The 19,678-nt window shown below is 56.4% G+C and overlaps 2 protein-coding genes across 2 annotated transcripts; one reads left to right on the forward strand and one right to left on the reverse strand.

Annotated features, from left to right (window-relative positions):
• Positions 1–1,372: 1,372 nt before the first annotated feature.
• On the reverse strand, positions 1,373–3,865 carry CCDC96 (coiled-coil domain containing 96). Its single transcript, XM_060089277.1, has one exon. It carries the CDS (start codon positions 3,844–3,846, stop codon positions 2,215–2,217), a length of 1,632 nt encoding a protein of 543 aa, XP_059945260.1. The 5' UTR covers positions 3,847–3,865; the 3' UTR covers positions 1,373–2,214.
• A 578-nt stretch (positions 3,866–4,443) lies between these two features.
• TADA2B (transcriptional adaptor 2B) lies at positions 4,444–19,592 on the forward strand. The gene is made up of 2 exons (XM_060106365.1): positions 4,444–4,731; positions 16,272–19,592. Exons 1-2 carry the CDS (start codon positions 4,462–4,464, stop codon positions 17,262–17,264), a joined length of 1,263 nt encoding a protein of 420 aa, XP_059962348.1. The 5' UTR covers positions 4,444–4,461; the 3' UTR covers positions 17,265–19,592.
• The last annotated feature ends 86 nt before the right edge of the window (positions 19,593–19,678 follow it).

The raw sequence follows: 19,678 nt of genomic DNA on the forward strand, positions 1-19,678 counted from the left end.
CCTGACATATAATAGGCATTCAAGTAACTCTTATTTTCAGAAAATGAGACTGACATTATGCATTATCCCAACAAATTTATTCAACATTGATTGTGTGCTTGGCACTGTGCTTGGCCACTAAGGAGGATGGTAAGCCAACAGTCCTTGTCTTCCGGGGCCTTTGTCTCGGGGGCACAGAGGACAAAGCAGTCACAAAGCGGTGGGTCAAAGGCTGGCATGGGGCTAAACGCAGGCTGCTGTGGGGTGCAGAGGGCTGTCAGTAAGACGAGGGAGAGGATGCTTTAGGGTCCTGGCATTCTTCCTCAGACAGCAATCTATCAAAAACAGTTTATGAATGTGTTGCTGTTTCATGATCAAGCGTTCTCCTATAATCTAATTAGAAAGAACTTCGTTATGAAATAATCAACAGAAGATTATTTATCTTCTAGTCAATTGGAACATCTCCAGCACAGGTCATGTAATTTGAGAGACCATCGGCAGCTTTGCTGCTTAAAGCAAGGCCAGCCTCATCAGTCTATTTTGTATCTTTGTGTGTTCAGAGACCTGCTAGTCACTGGGTTGAAGGCTTATGAGGAAAGGTTTGGATCCACCTGGGTAACTGCCAGTGGTTCAGAGTCAGCTGAAAATGCTTATTCTCTCTAGTGAACCAAGGGGCTGGACACTCTGATAATGAAAGCTGCTTGCTTGGTGAAGGCACCGAGCCTGTTGCCAGTTTGACTTTCAAGCCTCCTCAGCCACAACAGAACCTAGTGCGCCTGTGTCTCTTTCAGTTTGAGGCACCGGGAAAACCAAGTTCTATTTGTCAGTGATTCACTACTTCACTTTGGTCTTGATGAATAGGGTGGAGAGAAGACAGAAATTGTAGAGGATGAGGAGAAGGGAAGTAGGAAGGCAAAGCTTTTTACTCCCCTCCTTGTTACGTTGTGTGCTCTGATAAGTACAATGTTATAAAAAAGTGTATAAGTGTATTCAAGAAAAGGAATTTTAAAGGGAACACACTTTAGAAAACAAAATCATGTCATCAAAAGATGAAAGTTATTTTGATTTTCTCACGACCAGCTGAGTCATCTGCCTAGAGAAGGGTTTCTAAAGGTGTTTAGCACCAAAAAAGAGATCACCCTTCTTATGATCTTTCTTATTCTTAAGTTTAGGGATGGGAGAATACTGTTAATCCCAAATCTGCACATCTCAAAATTCAAGCTAAGATTAAGAAGAAATAAAACCAAGCCCCTAGCTCCCCAAAGCATCAAAGAAACCGGAAAATATTCATCACTGATTCCAGGTTAAGGAGATAGATCTATCAGCGTTTCTTACATGAACTCAAGGAATGAGAGACATTTTAATATTTGATACAGAGTAAAATCATGTGCACAGTGAGGGTCCAAGATCCGAAAATATCTCGCTGAAAACAAAAGGCTTATGGACAGTCGGCAGTCACCAGTCCATATATTTTGCACCTGGCAAAATACACAATACAGTCACCATTCTGTCTTCACTGGAAAACAAAATTTCATTTTTTGGTACAGATCAATGCATTTCTTTCGTGGATCCAAGAAAACGTTTCATTAGAATTGAAGACTCATTGAGCCAGAAACAAACATTCACAGTTAAGCAGACAGACAGAGCCTGCTTTCATTGGAAAAGGAGAGACGAAGGAACGTCAGCTCCTTTCCCTGGTTCTCATTCCTCCTGTTCCTGAGTATTTTTTTATTACCCCAGAAGCTAGTGCTACTTACATGCAAAACGATTTTAGAGTAAGGGAATCAGTGAGGTTCGAACTGAGCCAGCGACTCAGGACCACACAGTTCAATGCGTTCAAAGGGGATTTCACACTGAGCTTCATGCACAGGAACGTTGTTGCCACCCTGCCCATTTGTCGAACCCTCTCACACGTGGAGGAAGAACAGTTCTTCTCAGTGTCAGGACACTGAAATTATGGAATTGCTCAGATATAAAAGGGCTTTTGACAGCTTTTTATGAGGAGTAAGTCATCCCTGTTTGTTCCTCTGTACCTATTTTACTTAACCCTGTATGAACTGAGCGCTAATTCAGTTTTGTGCACAGCACTAATTGGGAAGCTGAAAAATTAAGAATACAAAACACAATTCCATCCCAAACATCACAGGCCTTGTTAAGAATGGCGAGAAATGGAGAATAAGAGTTAACGAAGGATTAAGTTTGCTGGAATTGAAGACGCTCTGCTGACTCTTCCTGTCAAGAAGGCAGAAAGGCTTTGGCCACCCTGATCTTCTGCTTCACGCCTCTGCAGGACAGGATAAGCCCAGCGTGATGGTGCTTCAGGGCTTCCAAGCGCTGGCTGAGTTCTTCAGTCCTGTCCACCTTCTCTTCCATGTCCCGAAGGAGTGCTTCCTTGCCCAGAAGCCCGCACTTCTGATTCAGCTTGATGTTGTCAATCCGCAGGCTGTCCCGGGCTTGCTTGGTCTTGGTCAAGATGTCCCTCTTTAGGGCCACCTGAGCCTCAATCTTCATAAGCTCTGACTTTTTACACGCATTTTCTATGTCCACAAAGTATAACTTCTCCTTCACATGGGTTATGATTTGCACGTTGTTGGTCACCTTGCTGCGCAGTTTCAAAAGCTCCTCATTTCGCTCCTTGACTTTCTCATGGAAGGTCTGGTTCTCAGTCTTAAGCTGTTCAAAATCTATCAGGAGCAGGCCCTCTGTCGGGTCCTCCTGGGCCCTCATCCTGTTTTCAAAGTGCACCAAACTCTGCTTCAGCTGCACGTTCTCTAGCCTCACAGCGCGTATCGCCTTCTCCTTCTTATCCTCCAACGCCTGGATCTGCTCCACCTCTCGCAGGGCGGCCTGGCGACCACCCCTCATCCGGCAGCTGCCCATGGCCTGCATCACCACCTGCTTCTTGAGTGCCTGCAAGCGTCGCCATTCCTCCTCCACCCGGGAGAGCTTCTCTTCGCGCTGCCGCCTCAGCTGGTCCAGCTCGCGGTGGTACCAGCGCAGGTCGTCTGACTGCTGCTTCCTCAGTTCCTCCAGCAGGGCCAGATGGCGTAGGTACGCTTGCTCTTTCTCGGGGGCCTCAGGCTCCGCGCCCTTCCCGGGCACCTCGGCTGCATCCAGGCCCTTCTTCTTGCGCAGCTCCTCGGAGATCCTATACTGCAGGTAGACGCTATAGCGCTGGTAGCGCTCCCGCTCCGCCGTCAGGGAGCGGAACTGTTCCAGGAGCTCGGCGCGCAGCTGCTTGTCCTGCTGCTTCTGCACCTCCTCAGTCCAGTCGCAGCTCTCAAGCTCGAGTCCCTCGTCCAAATCCTCCAGCTCGCCCTCGGTTTTCCCCAGGCCTCCTTGCACAAGCTTCTTCTCGCTCTCCTCGCTCTCTTCTTCCGCCAGCTGTCCTTCCCGCTCAGCCTCTCGGTCTGGCGCAGCCTCTTCCTTGGCGGCCGTGGCCTGCTGCAGAGAGATCTGCGACGGGATTTCCTTCCTCCTCGGCTCCGGCGCCACCTCCGCCTCGTCCTCGTCCTCGTCCTCCTCCTTCCACTCCTCCTCTGGTTCCTCGGGGCCGCCTTCGGGCTCCGGCTTGGCTGGCTCCTCAGGACCGGTCTCCGCCAGGTCCCCTGGCTCGGCCTCGGCCGTCCACTCCGGCTCTCCGGGCCCCTTCTCGCCAGCAACCTCGGTGGCCGCCGGCCGTTCCTGGGACTCGGCCGGATCGGCGCCTTCCTCTGAAGCCTCTACGGTCTCCGGCTCCGGCTCCGCGGGTTCGGCCGGGGACTGGAGGCCAGAGCTGGTTTTGATCCCAGACAGACGTGAGGCCAGGCTCTCCATATCTCCAGCTTCCTTCTCGGGGTCCCCAGTGTGGTCGGAGCGGTCGTCCATGTGCCTCCCGCCGGGCCGGCGCTGCGGACCCCGGCTGCAGGCTAAGTTTCCAGGGGCAACCAGGGGCGCGCGCGGTGGGCCCGGCGATTGGCTGGACGTCCGCCTGACGCCCTGCCCCTTTCCCCCGCCTCCTGGCAAGAGCAGGCCAATGGGAGGCCGCAAGCGGACGACGGGTAGCGTTGATTGGGGGAGGGCGTAGGCTCGCTCCACGAGGGGCGTGGCGCGTCCGCCGCGCTTCCTTTCCGCCCTTTTCCCCGCGCCCGGCCTGGGGCGGGGCGTCGGGGAGACTCTGGGAGCGGCGGGCGGCCGGCGCTAGGGACGCGCAGGCGCAGAGCCGCGGGCCGGGCCCCCGCGCGGTGGCGCGCGCGGGGCGCCTGCGCGGTGCAGCGGGGCGACGGCGGCGGCGGCGGCGGCGGCCGGGCCGGCCGGAGGGCGCCTGCGTGTTGAGGCGGGACGCGGCCCGGCAGGCCGGCTCCGGCGGCGCCTGGGCGGGGCGGCGCGGTGGCGGCGGCCGCGGCGGCGGGCGACGGTTGCTGGAGCGCGGCGGCGGGCCCGGGCGGCGGCGCGCTGACGGCGGGCGCGGCGGCGGCGGGCGCGGGCGGCGGGCGGGGGAAGATGGCGGAGCTCGGTAAGAAGTACTGCGTGTACTGCCTGGCCGAGGTGAGCCCGCTGCGCTTCCGCTGCACCGAGTGCCAGGACATCGAGCTGTGCCCCGAGTGCTTCTCGGCCGGCGCCGAGATCGGCCACCACCGCCGCTACCACGGCTACCAGCTGGTGGACGGCGGGCGCTTCACGCTGTGGGGGCCCGAGGCCGAGGGCGGATGGACCAGCCGCGAGGAGCAGCTTTTGCTGGATGCCATCGAGCAGTTCGGCTTCGGAAACTGGGTGAGCAGTGGGCCGGGTGGCCAGTGCACCTGCGGGTTCGGCGCGGCCGCGGAGGGCCGGGGGGACAGGGCCAGTTCACACCCCATACCCGGCGCAGAGAGGTTAAGCCACCCGCCCAAGGTCACACAGCAGGAAGTAGCGGAGCGGGGATTCGGACCGTGGCTGTCTGACACCAGAGCCGTTTTCCCCGTCTTTGGGATTCCTTCCGTAGGTGTCTGCCGAGTGCACCCCTTGGGCGAGACACCGGACGGAGTGGGAGTCGGGGGACACAGGCAGGTCCGCAGACTTGACAGCAGTAGGCTCCCGAGGAAGGAGTTGGTTTTGCCTGGAGGACAGTGGCGGTGAAGGCCAGACGAGCTCCACACGGGCCCGCGGCCTCTCCCACCGCCTCGCAGGAGCTCACCTTGCCTTCATGGCCCCGCTCGCTTTGTGGCCTGTGTCCACTGCCAGGCACTTGTTCATCCTGGCGTCCCTCCGACACCAGGACCTCGTGTGAGGAGGACTCAGTGGGTTCTGCCACAGGAACGTCCTGTCCTGGGTTTTGGTCTCTTCCTCTGTCAGGAGGTTTCTATGGGGACACTTATCTGAGAGGAAAAGGCGAGAGCTGGACTGGATTCGTTTACATCGGGCTCCTTGAGAGAGAGAGACGTGGCGGCGCTTCTCTAGGTGGTCCCTGAGGAACGCTCTTTTCGTTCTGCAAGAGGAAGCTCTCATCCCTATTAGAAGGGGAAAGCCTGGCTGTACTCTGGGCCGCAACCGCCAAGGATGTGCGGCCACCTCCAGGCATTGTGAGAAGTAGAAGGAGAGACCTGACCCCAGCTCCCCATCTTTCCAGACCCTTGCACTTGATGGTCCCCTGGCTTCCCCGAACCAGTATTTCATCTTGCTGCCACTTCTCCAGCAGTACAGCCGGCCCTCAGTATCCATGAGGGATGCGTTTCAGAGCCCTCCCAGGCCACCAAAGTCCTCCAGTACTCAGTCCCTTGTATAAAATGGCGAAGCGGGGTTGAACCCACGGATACCAAGAGCCGACCGTACGCCTCTCGTCCTGGGCTTACTGGAAGACATTCCACACTTTCCCCCACATTCCCAAACACACCCTGCCTTTATTTGTCTGCTTTTCTTTCTATAAAGTGAGCCAGTCTTCAGGGACCAGTACCCGTTCCACAGCCCTGGAATCTTTACTCTTCTCCCTAACTCCTTAGAGACACTGCTGTACAAATTCTCACCTAGGCAGCAGCATCATGATTGCCACCCGCCAAAACCTTCCTTCTCACTTTGTCCTGAAATGCTGTTTTTGGTGTGTATTGAGCATCTGCTCTGTGCATGTTACAGAAGGGCTTCACCCAGGTCTTCAGGGGCTTACAGTGTTGTGAGCAGTTGCTCCCGAGCCTGGAGTTCTGCCCTGAGCTCCAGCCTTCGATCGCGAACCCATCCCTGACATCCTCGTGCTTGTCTCCCGGACATCTCGACGTTCCCTGACCCAGATCTCACACCTCGAGCAGTTGTTCGGGCTGCACATGAAGAACCATCCTCAGGGCCTTCTGGGTCCAGTTCAGTAGCAGCCCTGTCTTCAGAATATTTCCAGAATCTAACCACTTGTCACAGCCTCAGTCCAGGCTGATGTTTATCTCTCGCCCGAGCACTTCGGGAGCCTCCTTACTGGCCTCTCTGCTTCATGCTTGTGCCCTGCAGCCCATTCCAGGCAACAGGATCAGAGTGATCTTTGAGGACACGTCACGTCACATCAGCTTTCAGTGGCTTCCAGTTCTCTGGAGATGAAACTTCAGGGCCTGCAGGCCTTATATTACCTACCTACTCCTGGGATCCCAGCTGCTATCCTCCTTGATCATTTTTTAGTTCTTCTGCTTAGAGAGTTCTTCCCCCAGATCATGGCTCGTGACTGGTCTTTCTTCTTATATATCAGTGCCTTAGAGAGCCTTCCCTTCCCCACTTCATTCTTGCAGCTCTTATCTCTACAGTAGCAGCTCAAAATAGCTAGCGTGGACTGAGAGCCTTGCTGGGTGCCGGGCACCGTGCTGAGCTCTCCTGAGTTTCTTGTGAGATCTTCCCAGCAGCCCAGAGCAGCAGGTTTTAAACTGAATAGTTTGACTTCAGAGTCAGTGCACCTAGCTGCACTGTCTACACTGCCTGCCCTGCAGCACTGTGGAAAATACTCGAAAAACAAGCCGGGGACTAAAACATTTGTAGTGTATTGGAGGAAGCTGGGAGGGCGTTCTGGAAAGCAGTACTTTTCAAACTTTAACTTGCACATGAATCACCTGGGGAGCTTGTTAAAAATGCGATTCCGACTCCCGGTCGGCAGCAGGCTCGGCTGTTACGAGAGACAGACAGAGCCGGGTGCTTCTCCCTGCCGGTGGGTTTCTGGGGGAGGCTAGCCAGGCCTGGAGGCCCACAGGCCACGCCGAGGCGCCGGCTCTAGTGTCTGTAGCTGTGCTCTTTGGGGCTGCTTTACCCTGAGCTTCATTGTGCGTCATCAGAAGCTCCTCTGAGATGTGTGTCGTTTCCAGGTGTGCGCTCGGTGTGTGCTCGTAAGCGGCGTGTCCCACGTTTGCCGTCGTTGGCAAGCACCGGTTCTGGGTGACGCTCCTCCCAGCGGCCCTGTGGGGTGGCTCTTAGTTTACAGCTGAAGAACAGCGACTCCGAGAACTTAAAGTGCTCGTGCAGGATGCCCCAGCCTTCCACGCGGTGGAGCCAGGGTTTAGACACAGGCCTGACCCTGGGCCCCGGAGCCTGGGCCTTAACCTCCCTGGGTAAAGAGCGACGCGCGAGGAGCCAGGTCTGGACCCGGCTCGGCGGGAGGTGAGTGGGTGGGACGGGGCGGGGCGACGGTGACCGGCGGGCGCAGGAACTGGCTTTCACGGGCTGAGTGTGGAGTGTGGAGAAAGGCAGTGGGGACGGTGGCTTGGAGGAAGGTGACAGCCTTCATTCCTATTTCTCCGATGGTTCGTGTGAGCTCGGGGTCATGGGGACTTCGTGGGGACAGGCTGCCGTGAAGCCCGGGCCATCTGCTCACGCCGTGTCCCGGGGCTGCGGGCCCGGCCGAGGGGTGCTGGCAGGAAGGCCGGGAGGGTTTGGGGACGAGCCGAGGGGGCCGGGGGGGACACACAGCTGTGACGGCGAGACCGGGGAAGGACTAGCGGGTGGGCCCACAGGGTCTCATCACCGTGGGTATTGAGACCTCCTCCCCCAAGGGCAGCCGGTCGTGTGGTGGATGCTGTGCAGATTCAGAATGAGACACGGATCCTGCAGGAACGCAGACACAGATGTAAACACAAGGGTGAAATAGTCTCCGTTTGTTGATTGGTTGCTGGAGCATCGAACAGTTTGAGGGAGGCCCAGGCTCCGGCAGACGGTGGTCAGGAGGACTCCAGGGGGAGGTGGGGTTCAAGCTGGCCTTGAAGCTAGATTTCAAATTGGAAAAGGATGCGAAGTTCTCTGTGGACTCTGCGGGGGCTTGTGCTTGTGCACATACATTCGGCCTGATTATCGGAGGCAGGTGGAATGTCCTGAGCAAGGAGTTTCACTCTTGTAGATGACAGTGGGCATCCGGCAGCCTGGGTGATGCCGGATATGTAGGTGGTCGCTGCGCTGTGCAGTCGTTGGTTCATTTGTTCATCCGGCACTTACTGGGGGCCCATTTTATGTCAGCCCCTGTGCTAGGTGCACAGATTAGCCCCTGGGTGAGGTCTGGAAATAGGTGTTTACAGACGTTCTCTGGGAGTCCTAACGCAGTGGGTCAGCAGAGCCTCGTTTGTGGACCATGAGAACGGTCACCTTCTCAACCAGGCGCAGGTCCCTTCTGTGTGTTGGTGGGAGCGGGTAAGTCCATCCCGTGAGTCTCCCGACGGCGGGGTCCTCAGTCGTCACTGCGGATGGGGAGGAGGTGGCGGGAGGAAGAGCCTGGATGGAGAAACCAGCCAGAATGGGCACGGTTATGCAGAGCAGTGTGACTGAGAGCGCCCTGGTCGGCTTGTTAAACGCGAGTCCTGCCCCCCTCCCGCTCCGGGTTCTGAAGTCACAGGTCTGAGGCTTGGTGTGAGAGTCTGCATTTCTGACCACTTCACCGGTAAAGCTGCTGCTGGCCCAGGGACCCTACTTAAAAACCACTGATGTGGAGTATGGCATGTGACTTTTAAAACTTGTATTATTTTTTTAAAGTATATATTTTTATTGTGGTGAAACATACATAACGTAAACTTTTCCATTTTAACCATTTGTAAGTGTCCAGTTCGGCAGCATTAGTACATTCACGTTGGGCAGCCATCACCACCATGGTCCCCAGAACATCTTCACAGACAGAAACTCTGTCCCCCGTTTCCACCTCCCCCAGCCCCTCGTAGTTGCTCTTCTACTTTGTGTCCCTGTGGGTTTGCCTGTTCTAGGGACCTCACGTAAGTGGGTTCATGTAATAATGTTTGAGCTTTTGTGACTGGCTTGTTTCACTTAGGATGATGTTCCCCAGGTCCGTCAGGGTTGTAGCAGGTGTCAGGCCTTCCTTCCTCTTTAAGGCTGAATGATACTCCATTGTGTGGATGGACCCCCTTTTGTTCATCCAGTCTTCCATCGATGGGCACTTGGGTTGCTTCCACTTTCGGCTGTTGGGAATGATGCTGCAGTGAACATAGGTGTGCAAATATCTGTTGGAGTCCTTATTATTTGGGGTAAATGCCAGGAGGTGGAATTGCTGGATCTGTGTAATTTTTTTGAGGACCTGCCATGCTGTTTTTTTGCAGTGGGGCACACAGCTTTTTCAAGCTCTTTCACAGGTAGCCTGATTTGACCTGAGAGGCTTTAGTCCCCTTGAGGGCCAGTCCCCTGTGTGAGCTGGTGAATCCTGAGTGAGTTTAGGGAGGCAGACAGGGAACCTGGAACTGGGGAGAGGCTTACAGAACTTTCCAGCTAAAAAACCTAGCAGACAGGATTGGTGGCCCAGGGAAACAGGGGCCCTGGAGTGGCTGATGACCTGGAAGCACAGACGAGAGACCCGTGTTAGTCACTGACCTCTGCGGTCGGAGGCGGCCCTGACCCGGACAGCGGTGCATCCCGGAGGAGGAGTCGGGCTGGAAGGCAGGGGAAGGTTCTGGGGCCTACGATGCGGGGTGGGCGACCCAGGGCGTCCTCCCAGCCCCCAGAGGCAGGCGGGCTGTTTTCTTCACTGTGAAAGGTGACCGGCCGGGGCTGGAGGAGGCAATGGCCGCATCCGGGGCCCCGTGTGAGCGCGCGGGGCTCCGGCGCAGGGGGCTGGCCTGGCCTGGGGTCCTCGCAGCCGGTCCGGGGAGAAGGGCGCATGCGCACACGGGGGCGTGGAGGCCCAGGCGGGGCTGCAGGTCTGGGTCCGAAGCCCAGGTTTAGTCCATGGGGCAGGCGGACGAGTGTAAGGAGTGACTGAGGGAGGCCGGTGCCCGGGCTCCTGCTCGTGTCCCTGTCACAGGCTCCGGCCCTTCGTCCCGGTGGCGGGCGGCCCGGGCGCTCCTCTGGGCGCGAGCAGAGCCGTGGGGGGAGCCGGCTCCGGAGCGGAGCGCCGCGCCCTCCGGGCTCTGAGTCTGCCCTCCTGGGCCGGCGGCTCTGAGGCTCCCGCCTCGGCCCTGGACCCCGCTCTCTCCCGGCCCCGAAGGCCACTCGCTCTCTGCTGACCCGGGGCCCCTGCAGCGTCCTGGCTGCTCCCGGGGTCTCTGCCCCAGCCCCCGGGGCTGCCGGGTTGCTTCTGGCCCCTTGAGGCTTCTTCCCTTAAAGAGAAAGGAAGCTGGAGCCGTGCCTCTCTGGGGAGATACAGCGCACGCCCGCCCCAGGCCTGGCCCCTGAGCCGCCGGAGCGAAGCCAGCCTCCGGACCTCCGCCTCCCAGGCAGACGCTGCTGCCGAGAAAGGATGTGCGCTCTTCAGGATGCTCTAGAGCAGCACCGCCAATCTGCACAGGAAGGATGCTCTGTGACACTAAAGATAGTCGTTCTGTTAAAGGCACTGGTTTGTGCACAACGATTGGACTGAATTCTCTACCCGGGAAGAAGTAGGTCGTGCAGTGCCCTCACACATCCTGGAGGTCAGAGAGGGAGCCGTGGCCGCACTTCTGTGACGTGGTCCGACTGGAAAGGAGAGCGGGAGCCTGGCGGCGGGGCCTTGCGCTGCCTTTTGAGCGTCTCAGAAAGCAGTTGACTGCCCGGCCTGCTCTTGGTGTGCCCTGCACCACTGGGTGGACGAGTGCTGGCCGGTGCCCGGGGGTAGCTTCACCTGGGGTTATTCTCCCAGTCTGTAAAACGTGGGGAGTGAAAGTCATGGTACCTCGTGGAAACCGCTAGGAGGATGAAATGAGGTGACAGATGTAAAGGCTCGTACACGTTAACTGTTACTATTCATGATGATTTTTGCCTTATCCTGACCAAACCCTTTAAGAGGAGGAATTACAGATCACGAAGCAGAAGTTGAGAGGATAAGGATCCCACGCTAGTAAGTCATAGAGGCGGAATCCAAACCTAGTTCTGGGGATCATCGAAGCCTCCCTGGAGGAGATGATTTGGGTCTTGAGAATAAACACAGGTTGCGGAAGTGACGCTGACAGCTTTGTAGTAGTAACAACAGCCAACATCCATGGGGGCAAACTGTGCCCGGCACTGGGCTAAGCAGTGTGCGTGTATTACCTCGTTAACTCCCCCTTCTGTCCCGTGAAGGAGGTGGTGGCATTACCTCCGTAATTCAGACACGGAGACTGAGGCACAGAGACGTGATTCGTCTGAGTTACTGAGCAGTGAAGGGGCGGAGCCAGGAGTGGGTCGCGAAGCCCGGCCCCAGCCTGTGCACGTGGAGAATAGTTGGCATTTGTCTGGAGGAGGTGGGCGCCGCAGCCCGGCGAGCAGACCTTCAGGTCAGGAGGGCCAGAGGCCGCCTCGGGCGAGAGTGGCCAGCACGGAGGGGAGAGACCCCGAGGCAGCCCCGCTGGCCGGAGCAGGCCGGCCCGCAGTGCTGACGGTTCTCTGGACTGTTCTTTCTACCTTTCCCTGCTCAGGTGCTGGAGGCTGGCACGAGTGCGCCTGGAAAGGCCGGAGGGCGTGCAGAGCAGCCAGAGAGCCCAGTGGAGCTGTTGCCCACTGGGGCCTCCTTCCTCTCCTGGAGAGGCTGCATCCTGGCCTGGGTCTAGTGACCTTGGAAAGTAGACCTCACGGGCCCAGTCCAGTGTCTGAGAGACACGTATTCCTTTATTTTTCGGAGGACTTAAGGAAGCAGCATACCTAACTCTCCTTACCTTTTTGCAAAGATGGGAGTCTCTTTTTTTCTAAGCGTTTAGCGTTAGACTTTGGGCTACTCACCGGTGTGTTTCTGCGCGCTGCGGTGGGAGCAGAACCAACCGCAGGGTACGGTTGTGTTCCTTGTTTAGTCCTAGTTGCACTTGAAGTGAACTTTCTCTTCAAATCTCTTCCCCCCAAACTCACTTTTGTTGCTTCTGCCTGCCCAGCCATCAGTCTGTCCATCCATCCTTCTGTTCATCTATCCATCCATCCATCCTCTGTCCATCTATCTATCCATCTGTCTATCCATCCATACGGATTAAGCAACAACTTTGACCTTGAACATGTGAGGGAAAGAACTTCCCTCCCATTCACTCTCCTGCTGTCACATGGGACGCTGTAACTTGGTGATGGGACACTTCTCTCACTTGTGTGGGCTGGTCTTGTGTGACCCCTGACACGTGAAGATTGAAGGGTGTGACGAGCAGGGTGCTGGGCCTGTGGTAGGAGTGCTGTTGCTGTTTTTAACCATCATCTTTTAAAATATGTTCGTTACTATGGTTTTGCTTCCCTGAACCTGTCTACCTTCTGTGGACTCCTGTTAGAATCAGAGCTGGGTCATCGCCGTCATTTAGACTGTTCCATTATGACCCTCACTGTTTGAGGGTCCTTGGAAACTAGGATCTTCGTGCTTTCCTGGGCCTTTCTCAATGTTCATGAAGCAATGTGGTGGCCCCTGGGGGCGGGCAAGTCTCTTCAGCAGTAGCTGGTGGCCAGTGTCTCTCCTAGCAGTGGGCTGCCTTAGGCAGTGGCTGACATTGCTGATGGGGGCTCCTGGGCTCCTGGTGACAGGGCGCTAGCCCCACTGATCTGTGGCTTCATAAATAACCCATCGCCCGGGTCCATCTGGAGCCAGAGACCCCCTTTGTTACCTGAAGAGGAGCTGGATAACTGAGGTGTCGGTGCAGGGCCCACAGGTGTGTGGCCCTCTTGCCCGGCGAGGCTGGGAACTGCCTGGCCTCCACGCAGCCGCGGGAGTGTGGATATTTGCAGAGCAAGGCGTGGAGCCACGGAAGTGTTGGGGTGTCGCCCCCTGGAACACAAGAGCCGTGTCTTTTAAGGGCTCTCTGTGTTTTTCCTTTAAACATTTTGGATGAAAATCTTAGACCCGTGTAAACAGAGAATTGAGGCAGAATTTAACTTTACTTAAAAAATACTTGTAGTTTTATTCAAAAGAAGTGAAAAACCAGCACACAGAATCCCTCGCGAAATGTGAGCATGTTGCATCTGCTCAGTGCAGGAAGCCCGCATTGGCCCAGAGCCATTAGCTCACGCACAGACAGGCCCGGGGTCCCACCAGCACCTGCGTTGAGGTAGCTGCCACGTCTCATCCGCTCTGGGTCTGCACACTTCTTTCTGAGTCTCTGGGCCCGGGACACCTGTGGGGAGTGCTGGCCCAGTGCTTGTGGGGCGTCTGCAATTCGGGGTTGGCTGCCGGGCCCTGGCCTCACAGTGGTGAACAGAGCCGACCAGGGTCCCCTCTCCTGATGCTTCCCTCTGCTTGGGGCTTTTCCTTAGTTTTACAAATGGGCAGTACATTCATAACGTTGAAAACGCTAAGTCGTAAGAAGGTGTGCAGTGAAGTGGCCCCCTGCCAACCCCACCCGATGCCCTGGGGGACGGGGCTAGAGTCGTGTGTCCTTAGAAGGTGTCTGATGCACCACAGGCAGAGAGCTTTCTGTCTCCCAGCCGTTTTGGCATGAGGGCACGAGGGCAGCAGCGTGAACACACCCTTCTGCTGTGTGCGTTTTCAGCTGCCCCATGTGGGAGCGAACGCGGGTGAGGCCCCGGGAGCCCTCACTGGGAGGACGCACTGTGCATCCCTGGCCTGCGGCCCCCAGGCTTCCTTGCTGCCTCCACAGCCTCTGCTCTCTGTTCCCAGAGTGTTGGGGTTGACGGAGAGAACCTCAGCTCAATAAAAATACCTTGGTTTGGTCAGATGCAACTTTACTGCCGAGAACCTTTCTGTTCTTTCAGGGTTTAAATTTTACTCTCAGTGTGGTGCTCTGAGCATCTGATGCTTTCTGGGAGGCAGGTCGCTGGGGTTCAGGGTGGACAGCAGACTTGCCGGAGGGCAGAGCTCTCACAGCAGGTCTGCACCGGACCAGGCACGGAGCCCAGATCTGGGGCCCAAGTTCCTACCCACGCAGCCTGGGTGGAAGCTGCGGTGAGGGGGAGAGGCTGAGGGGCACGGCTCCCGGAGCTGGCAGCTCAGACCAGGCGCAGGCGGGCAATCCCGCTCCCCAGACATGCTCACCAGTGTGACATGCTCCCGAAAGGGTGTGGGTCAGGCACAGTGTCTTCCCAGTGTGTCCCAGGGGCTCCTGGGCCCCAAGGTGGGGTGGGGGGAAGACCGTTACCGTCCACGAGAGCCTCACTGGCCGCTGAGGGGGACCTCCTGCTCCTTTACTGTGGGACTCAAGGCTCCGAGGAGGGCGGGGCCAGCCTGGGTCAGTGACAGTAGCTGTTGGGAATGGTTGTGACTTGTTTTGTTTTTTGGATGAAATGCTTCCTGGGGAAGGATAATGACAGAGTTGATGCTAAGAGTGAGTGATTTTTTTGTGTGTGTGTCCTTTTTTTAATATATAAATTTATTTATTTTATTTATTTTTGGCAGTGTTGGGTCTTCATTGCTGTGCACGGGCTTTCTCTAGTTGCAGCGAGCGGGGGCTACTCTTTGTTGCCGTGTGCGGGCTTCTCATTGCTGTGGCTTCTCTTGTTGCGGAGCACGGGCTCTAGAGCGCAGTCTCAGTAGTTGTGGCGCACGGGCTTAGTTGCTCCGCGGCATGTGGGATCTTCCTGGACCAGGGCTCGAACCCGTGTCCCCTGCATTGGCAGGCAGATTCCCAACCACTGTGCCACCAGGGAAGCCCGCTAAGAGTGATTTTTAAAGAAGAAACCGTGTAGTTTCTCCATGAGACAGAGTCTAGCTTTAGCTGTGGTCCTCCCTTTTCCCTGCATGGTGCTCAGAAAGAGGCCTTGCAGTTAGGTCCTGGTCCTGGTCCTTTGTTCCGGTGCCCTTCAGCCCCGCCCTCTGCACAGCTCCTCCGGGAGGGTCGCCATGTCTGGTCACTGTGCCAGGGATCCTTCCTAATGCTCCCCTCCCCTCCCCACCCCGCCCAGTTTGTCAGCAGCGTCAGCCCGAGGGGACCAGCTGTTTTCTTGGGTTCCAGTTTGGCCTTTGGGGGTGCAGGGAGCATCCCGATCTCGGGGGGCGGGGGGGGGCGCGTGTTTCTGGGGCGGAAGGCAGCCTGTGCGGCGCCCCGGCGGCTGCCAGAGCTGGGAGGGCAGCGCGCGGGGTGAGCGAGGCCGGCGGGGTGCTGAGTGGCTGCCGGTGAATGAGTGCGCATTCTGGGCAGTTACTTTCTGAAGTGGCTTTAGCGGTTGACTTTGAGGAAGAGGCCTCTTGGCAGAAGGAAAAGATTGAGGGAGTTGTACGATTTCCTCCCATTAATAATCCTGTGTTCGCGGGCAGTTACCTTCTGTAGGAATGAACGCCTGCTTGCAGCCCGGGCGTTTCCAGCCGCCAGACCACGGGGGCTGTCAGAAGTGATGGCCCGCCTTCCCCTTTGAAAGGCTCTTTCCCACTCAACCCGACCGCCCCCTAGGAAAGGGACAGGCGGACCCTCGGGGCCGGGGTGTCAAAGACCGGGCCTCGGCCCTTTCTGTTGGGAGGCGGGCAGCACGTTGGAGACCCGGGCGCGTCTGTTGTCTGGTCTGGGAATGGAGAGGTGGGCTGGGATGAGGCGGGCGCCCCAGGGCTCTGGCTGTGTGCCTGCGTCCCGTGAGCCCCTCAGCCAGACAGCCGCCCCAAGCGCGGGGCGCGCGGCGGGCAGACCGGCCCGTGCCGGGGGCCTCTGCTAGCCCTCTTAGGGAGCCCGGAGGAGAGTCGGGGTCTCAGACGTGGGTTCCAGCCCCACTCAGCCGCGGGTTCCAGCCCCACTCAGCCGCCAGCTCGCACCGTGACCTTGCGCACGTTACCGTGACCCCGCGCACGTTGGCGCCTCTCTGGGTCCTTTCTCACGGGCGGAATCCTCGAAGGTTCCCTCTAGCGCTGACTTCCACGTGATCAGCCCAGCCCAAGAGAACGTGCAGGAGGAGTGTCTCTGGGGAGGGGACCATAATGATGCCATAATAAGTAGTTCAGGTGAACCTTTGTGAAAGCGGTAAGGGAATCGCGCGAACCCCGAGTCTGAAACTCTGACTTTGGAAATGACCTCTGACCTTTGCCGTTGCAGGAGGATATGGCTGCTCACGTTGGCGCTTCCCGGACTCCCCAGGAAGTGATGGAGCATTATGTAAGCATGTACATCCACGGAAACCTGGGGAAAGCCTGCATCCCCGACACCATCCCCAATCGGGTGACAGACCACACCTGCCCCAGTGGAGGCCCCCTGTCTCCCAGCCTCACCACCCCCTTACCTCCCCTAGACATCTCGGTGGCCGAGCAGCAGCAGCTGGGCTACATGCCGCTGCGGGACGACTACGAGATCGAGTACGACCAGGACGCCGAGACGCTCATCAGCGGGCTCTCGGTCAACTACGACGACGACGACGTGGAGATCGAGCTGAAACGCGCGCACGTGGACATGTACGTGCGGAAGCTCAAGGAGCGGCAGCGGCGCAAGAACATCGCGCGCGACTACAACCTGGTGCCCGCCTTCCTGGGCAAGGACAAGAAGGAGAAGGAGAAGACGGCCAGGCGCAAGGTCACCAAGGAGGAGAAGGAGCTGCGGCTGAAGCTGCGGCCGCTCTACCAGTTCATGTCCTGCAAGGAGTTCGACGACCTCTTTGAAAACATGCACAAGGAGAAGATGTTGCGCGCCAAGATCCGGGAGCTGCAGCGGTACCGGCGCAACGGCATCACCAAGATGGAGGAGTCGGCCGAGTACGAGGCGGCCCGGCACAAGCGGGAGAAGCGGAAGGAGAACAAGAACACGGCCGGCTCCAAGCGGGGGAAGGAGGACGGCAAGGACGGCGAGTTCGCCGCCATCGAGAACCTGCCCGGCTTCGAACTGCTGTCGGACCGCGAGAAGGTGCTCTGTAGCTCCGTGAACCTGAGCCCCGCGCGCTACGTGACCGTGAAGACCATCATCATCAAGGACCACCTCCAGAAGCGGCAGGGCATCCCCTCCAAAAGCCGCCTGCCCAGCTACCTGGACAAGGTCCTGAAGAAAAGGATTTTAAACTTCCTCACAGAGAGTGGTTGGATTTCCAGGGATGCTTCCTGAAGGCGAGTCGCTGTGAGACCTGGAATGATGCTAAAGAGCTTGTGAGCCAAAATGACGGGGAGGGGGGGGTAGGGGAGGGGCGAGGAAACGTTTTTTTCCCGTTGCTCTTTTTTAAACAAATTGAGTTCTTTTGGGGATATAAATTCTTTTTATGGTCCTCTTTAGAAGCAATAGTAACACTTATATCAGATCGTGAGGGAGACAAGTATCTATTTTAACTTAGTTCTGAAAGTAATACTTTAAGATGACGATTTGCCTTTAAGTGTTCAGTTTGGAGAATATTACGAGATTGGGTAATTTCCCTTTGTGAGTTTCTTCCCTTTGGTACATGACTGTTGTGCTGTGGGCAGAGGTACGCCTTGCCCTGCCGGGCCGCCAGCTTCGCCCTGTGACCTGACACCCCGGCACAGCCCGGCACGTGGCACTTTAGATGGGGGCCGGGCAGGGCAGGTGGAAGAGAGGCCGGGGAAGGACAGGACAGGGCGTCCGTAGGGACTGGAAAGGAGGAATCTGGTGTGGAACAAGTGGGCCAAATGGAGCGTCCATAGCTCCCGAGTCCGACCACCCCGGCTTGTTCCCGTGGGGGTCACCGAGGGAGGAGCAGCGGCCCTTGGCAGGCTTCCTTGGGTCTCAGGGGACACCGGGCCCAGCACGGACTGCCAGAATGCTGGGGCTGCTTTTTGCTGCTCTGAGAACTTGCATGTGTTTTACTTGGAAGAACTCGTTTTAGAAGGTTCACGGCTGAGAGTTCTCGGGGTTCTGGCGTTAGCTCCCCCCAGGGTTTTCACCCCAGTTGCAGGTACCTCTTTCGCTGGGACTTTCGCCCTGCATCTTACTTGGGGTGGCGTCAGGCGCTCAGCTTGGCGAGGGCGACGCCTGGGCACTGCTTCTCTGCGTCACCGTCTTGAACCACAGAGGTGGCTTCTGCCCGGCCCTGTTTATAGAGATGCTCCCAGGGGCGCTCTTTTGTGGACCTGGACGGTACCTTCCTTCTGGAACCTGAGGAGTCCCTCCTCTTCCCGCTGCTCAGGGCTCCTGTGTCCAAGGCCCTGCTTTAGAGTCGGTGGAGTGGCCAGAGCCCAGCGGTCGGTTCCTCCCGGGGCACGTCCTGCCTCTCCTCCATCATAGCTACCAAGACTGTTTACCTCCCAGAGTGTTTGGGCTTGAAGTTACATTAAAGTGAAGTCATTTGAAAGAAAAAGGAAGAAACCTCATCATTTCCAAGAAAGACTTAATTAAGGTGCCTTTTCCTTTCTTTTTACGTTCTTCTGTCCTCTAGGGGTAAAATTTTCAGCATTAAATAAGCCCTTCAGATACACTGTATACGGCTTTAGTTGTAAGCTGCAGGGCTCGCTGGCAGAGAAGCGCTCCCTGTGACCTAACGAGGAGTCCAGGGTGTCTCTGTGAGCACGCGGGAGCGGCAGTGCTGTTGCTCCCGGCGCCCCCCAGGATAATGACGGCTGGCAAAGCGGGTCCTGTCTACCGCTGAGCAGAGATGGAGACAGTGCTACGTTCCCACAGGTGTTCCAGCCAGTGGTTCTCACCTGGGGTTCCTGGACTGGCAGCATCAGCATCCCCTGGGAACCTGCTAGAAATTCAGGTACTCAGGCCCTGCCCCAGTCCTCAGAAACTCTAGGGGTGGGGCCCGTGGAGCTGTGTTTTTACTGGCCTTCCAGGTGACCGGGATGCAGGCTGAAGTTGGAGAACTACTGGCTTTAGCTACTCTGATGTCATTAATTTTCTACATCAGATTCCTGGTTTGATGAGGTTTTAACTTTAGTCTTATTTTTATATAAAATGATTGCCAGACTTTCATTAAGCTTGAGAAGCAAAAGCTCCCTGTAAATGTGCGTGGCCCTGGCTGAGAGCTGTCAAATGAAAAACTTTTGTGTTTAAGCAGGTTTTCAGTATGTGTATCTTTTTGATGGTATGAAGAATTTATTTAGGCTTGACTGTTTTTAAACAAACACCATAATGAATGTATAATTTATGTTAGAGTATTAATGCTTCATTACAAGGGAAATGTAATTTTATGATTGGTTGCCTCTTATCCCATCAACTCCAGCTATTACTGTCACATTAGTCCTTACCCTGCTGTTAGCTTGGAGCCTTTAAATTTCTATATTTAATTCTCAAGATAAATTAAGTCACCATAATCCCATGGAGTTAATTAGGTCTTTTCAGAATTTAAACTCTTTGAGTTACAAAAGATAATCAGCTATTCAGAATAATGCTCTGGGTGGCCAACATTCCGAGAATGTATTAAAACTGAAATTCTGCCTACTGTTCTTATTTCCCTTTTACATATTAAACAGGTTGAGAACCAAATAGTGTCACTGCTTGCTTTTAACCGCCTGCCCCTGGAGCCTTAGCTTTTTAGTCTCATAGATGGTATGAGCCAGCCTTCAAAATCA

This window comes from Mesoplodon densirostris, chromosome 1 (genome assembly GCF_025265405.1).
Source record: "Mesoplodon densirostris isolate mMesDen1 chromosome 1, mMesDen1 primary haplotype, whole genome shotgun sequence".
Classification (NCBI taxonomy): domain Eukaryota; kingdom Metazoa; phylum Chordata; class Mammalia; order Artiodactyla; family Ziphiidae; genus Mesoplodon; species Mesoplodon densirostris.

Coding starts and splice junctions, on each gene's coding strand:
- CCDC96 (XM_060089277.1), bottom strand. CDS start 3,846: ATGGACGACCGCTCCGACCACACTGGGGACCCCGAGAAGGAAGCTGGA.
- TADA2B (XM_060106365.1), top strand. CDS start 4,462: ATGGCGGAGCTCGGTAAGAAGTACTGCGTGTACTGCCTGGCCGAGGTG. Junction 4,732..16,271: donor AGTTCGGCTTCGGAAACTGG/GTGAGCAGTGGG, acceptor TTGCCGTTGCAG/GAGGATATGGCTGCTCACGT.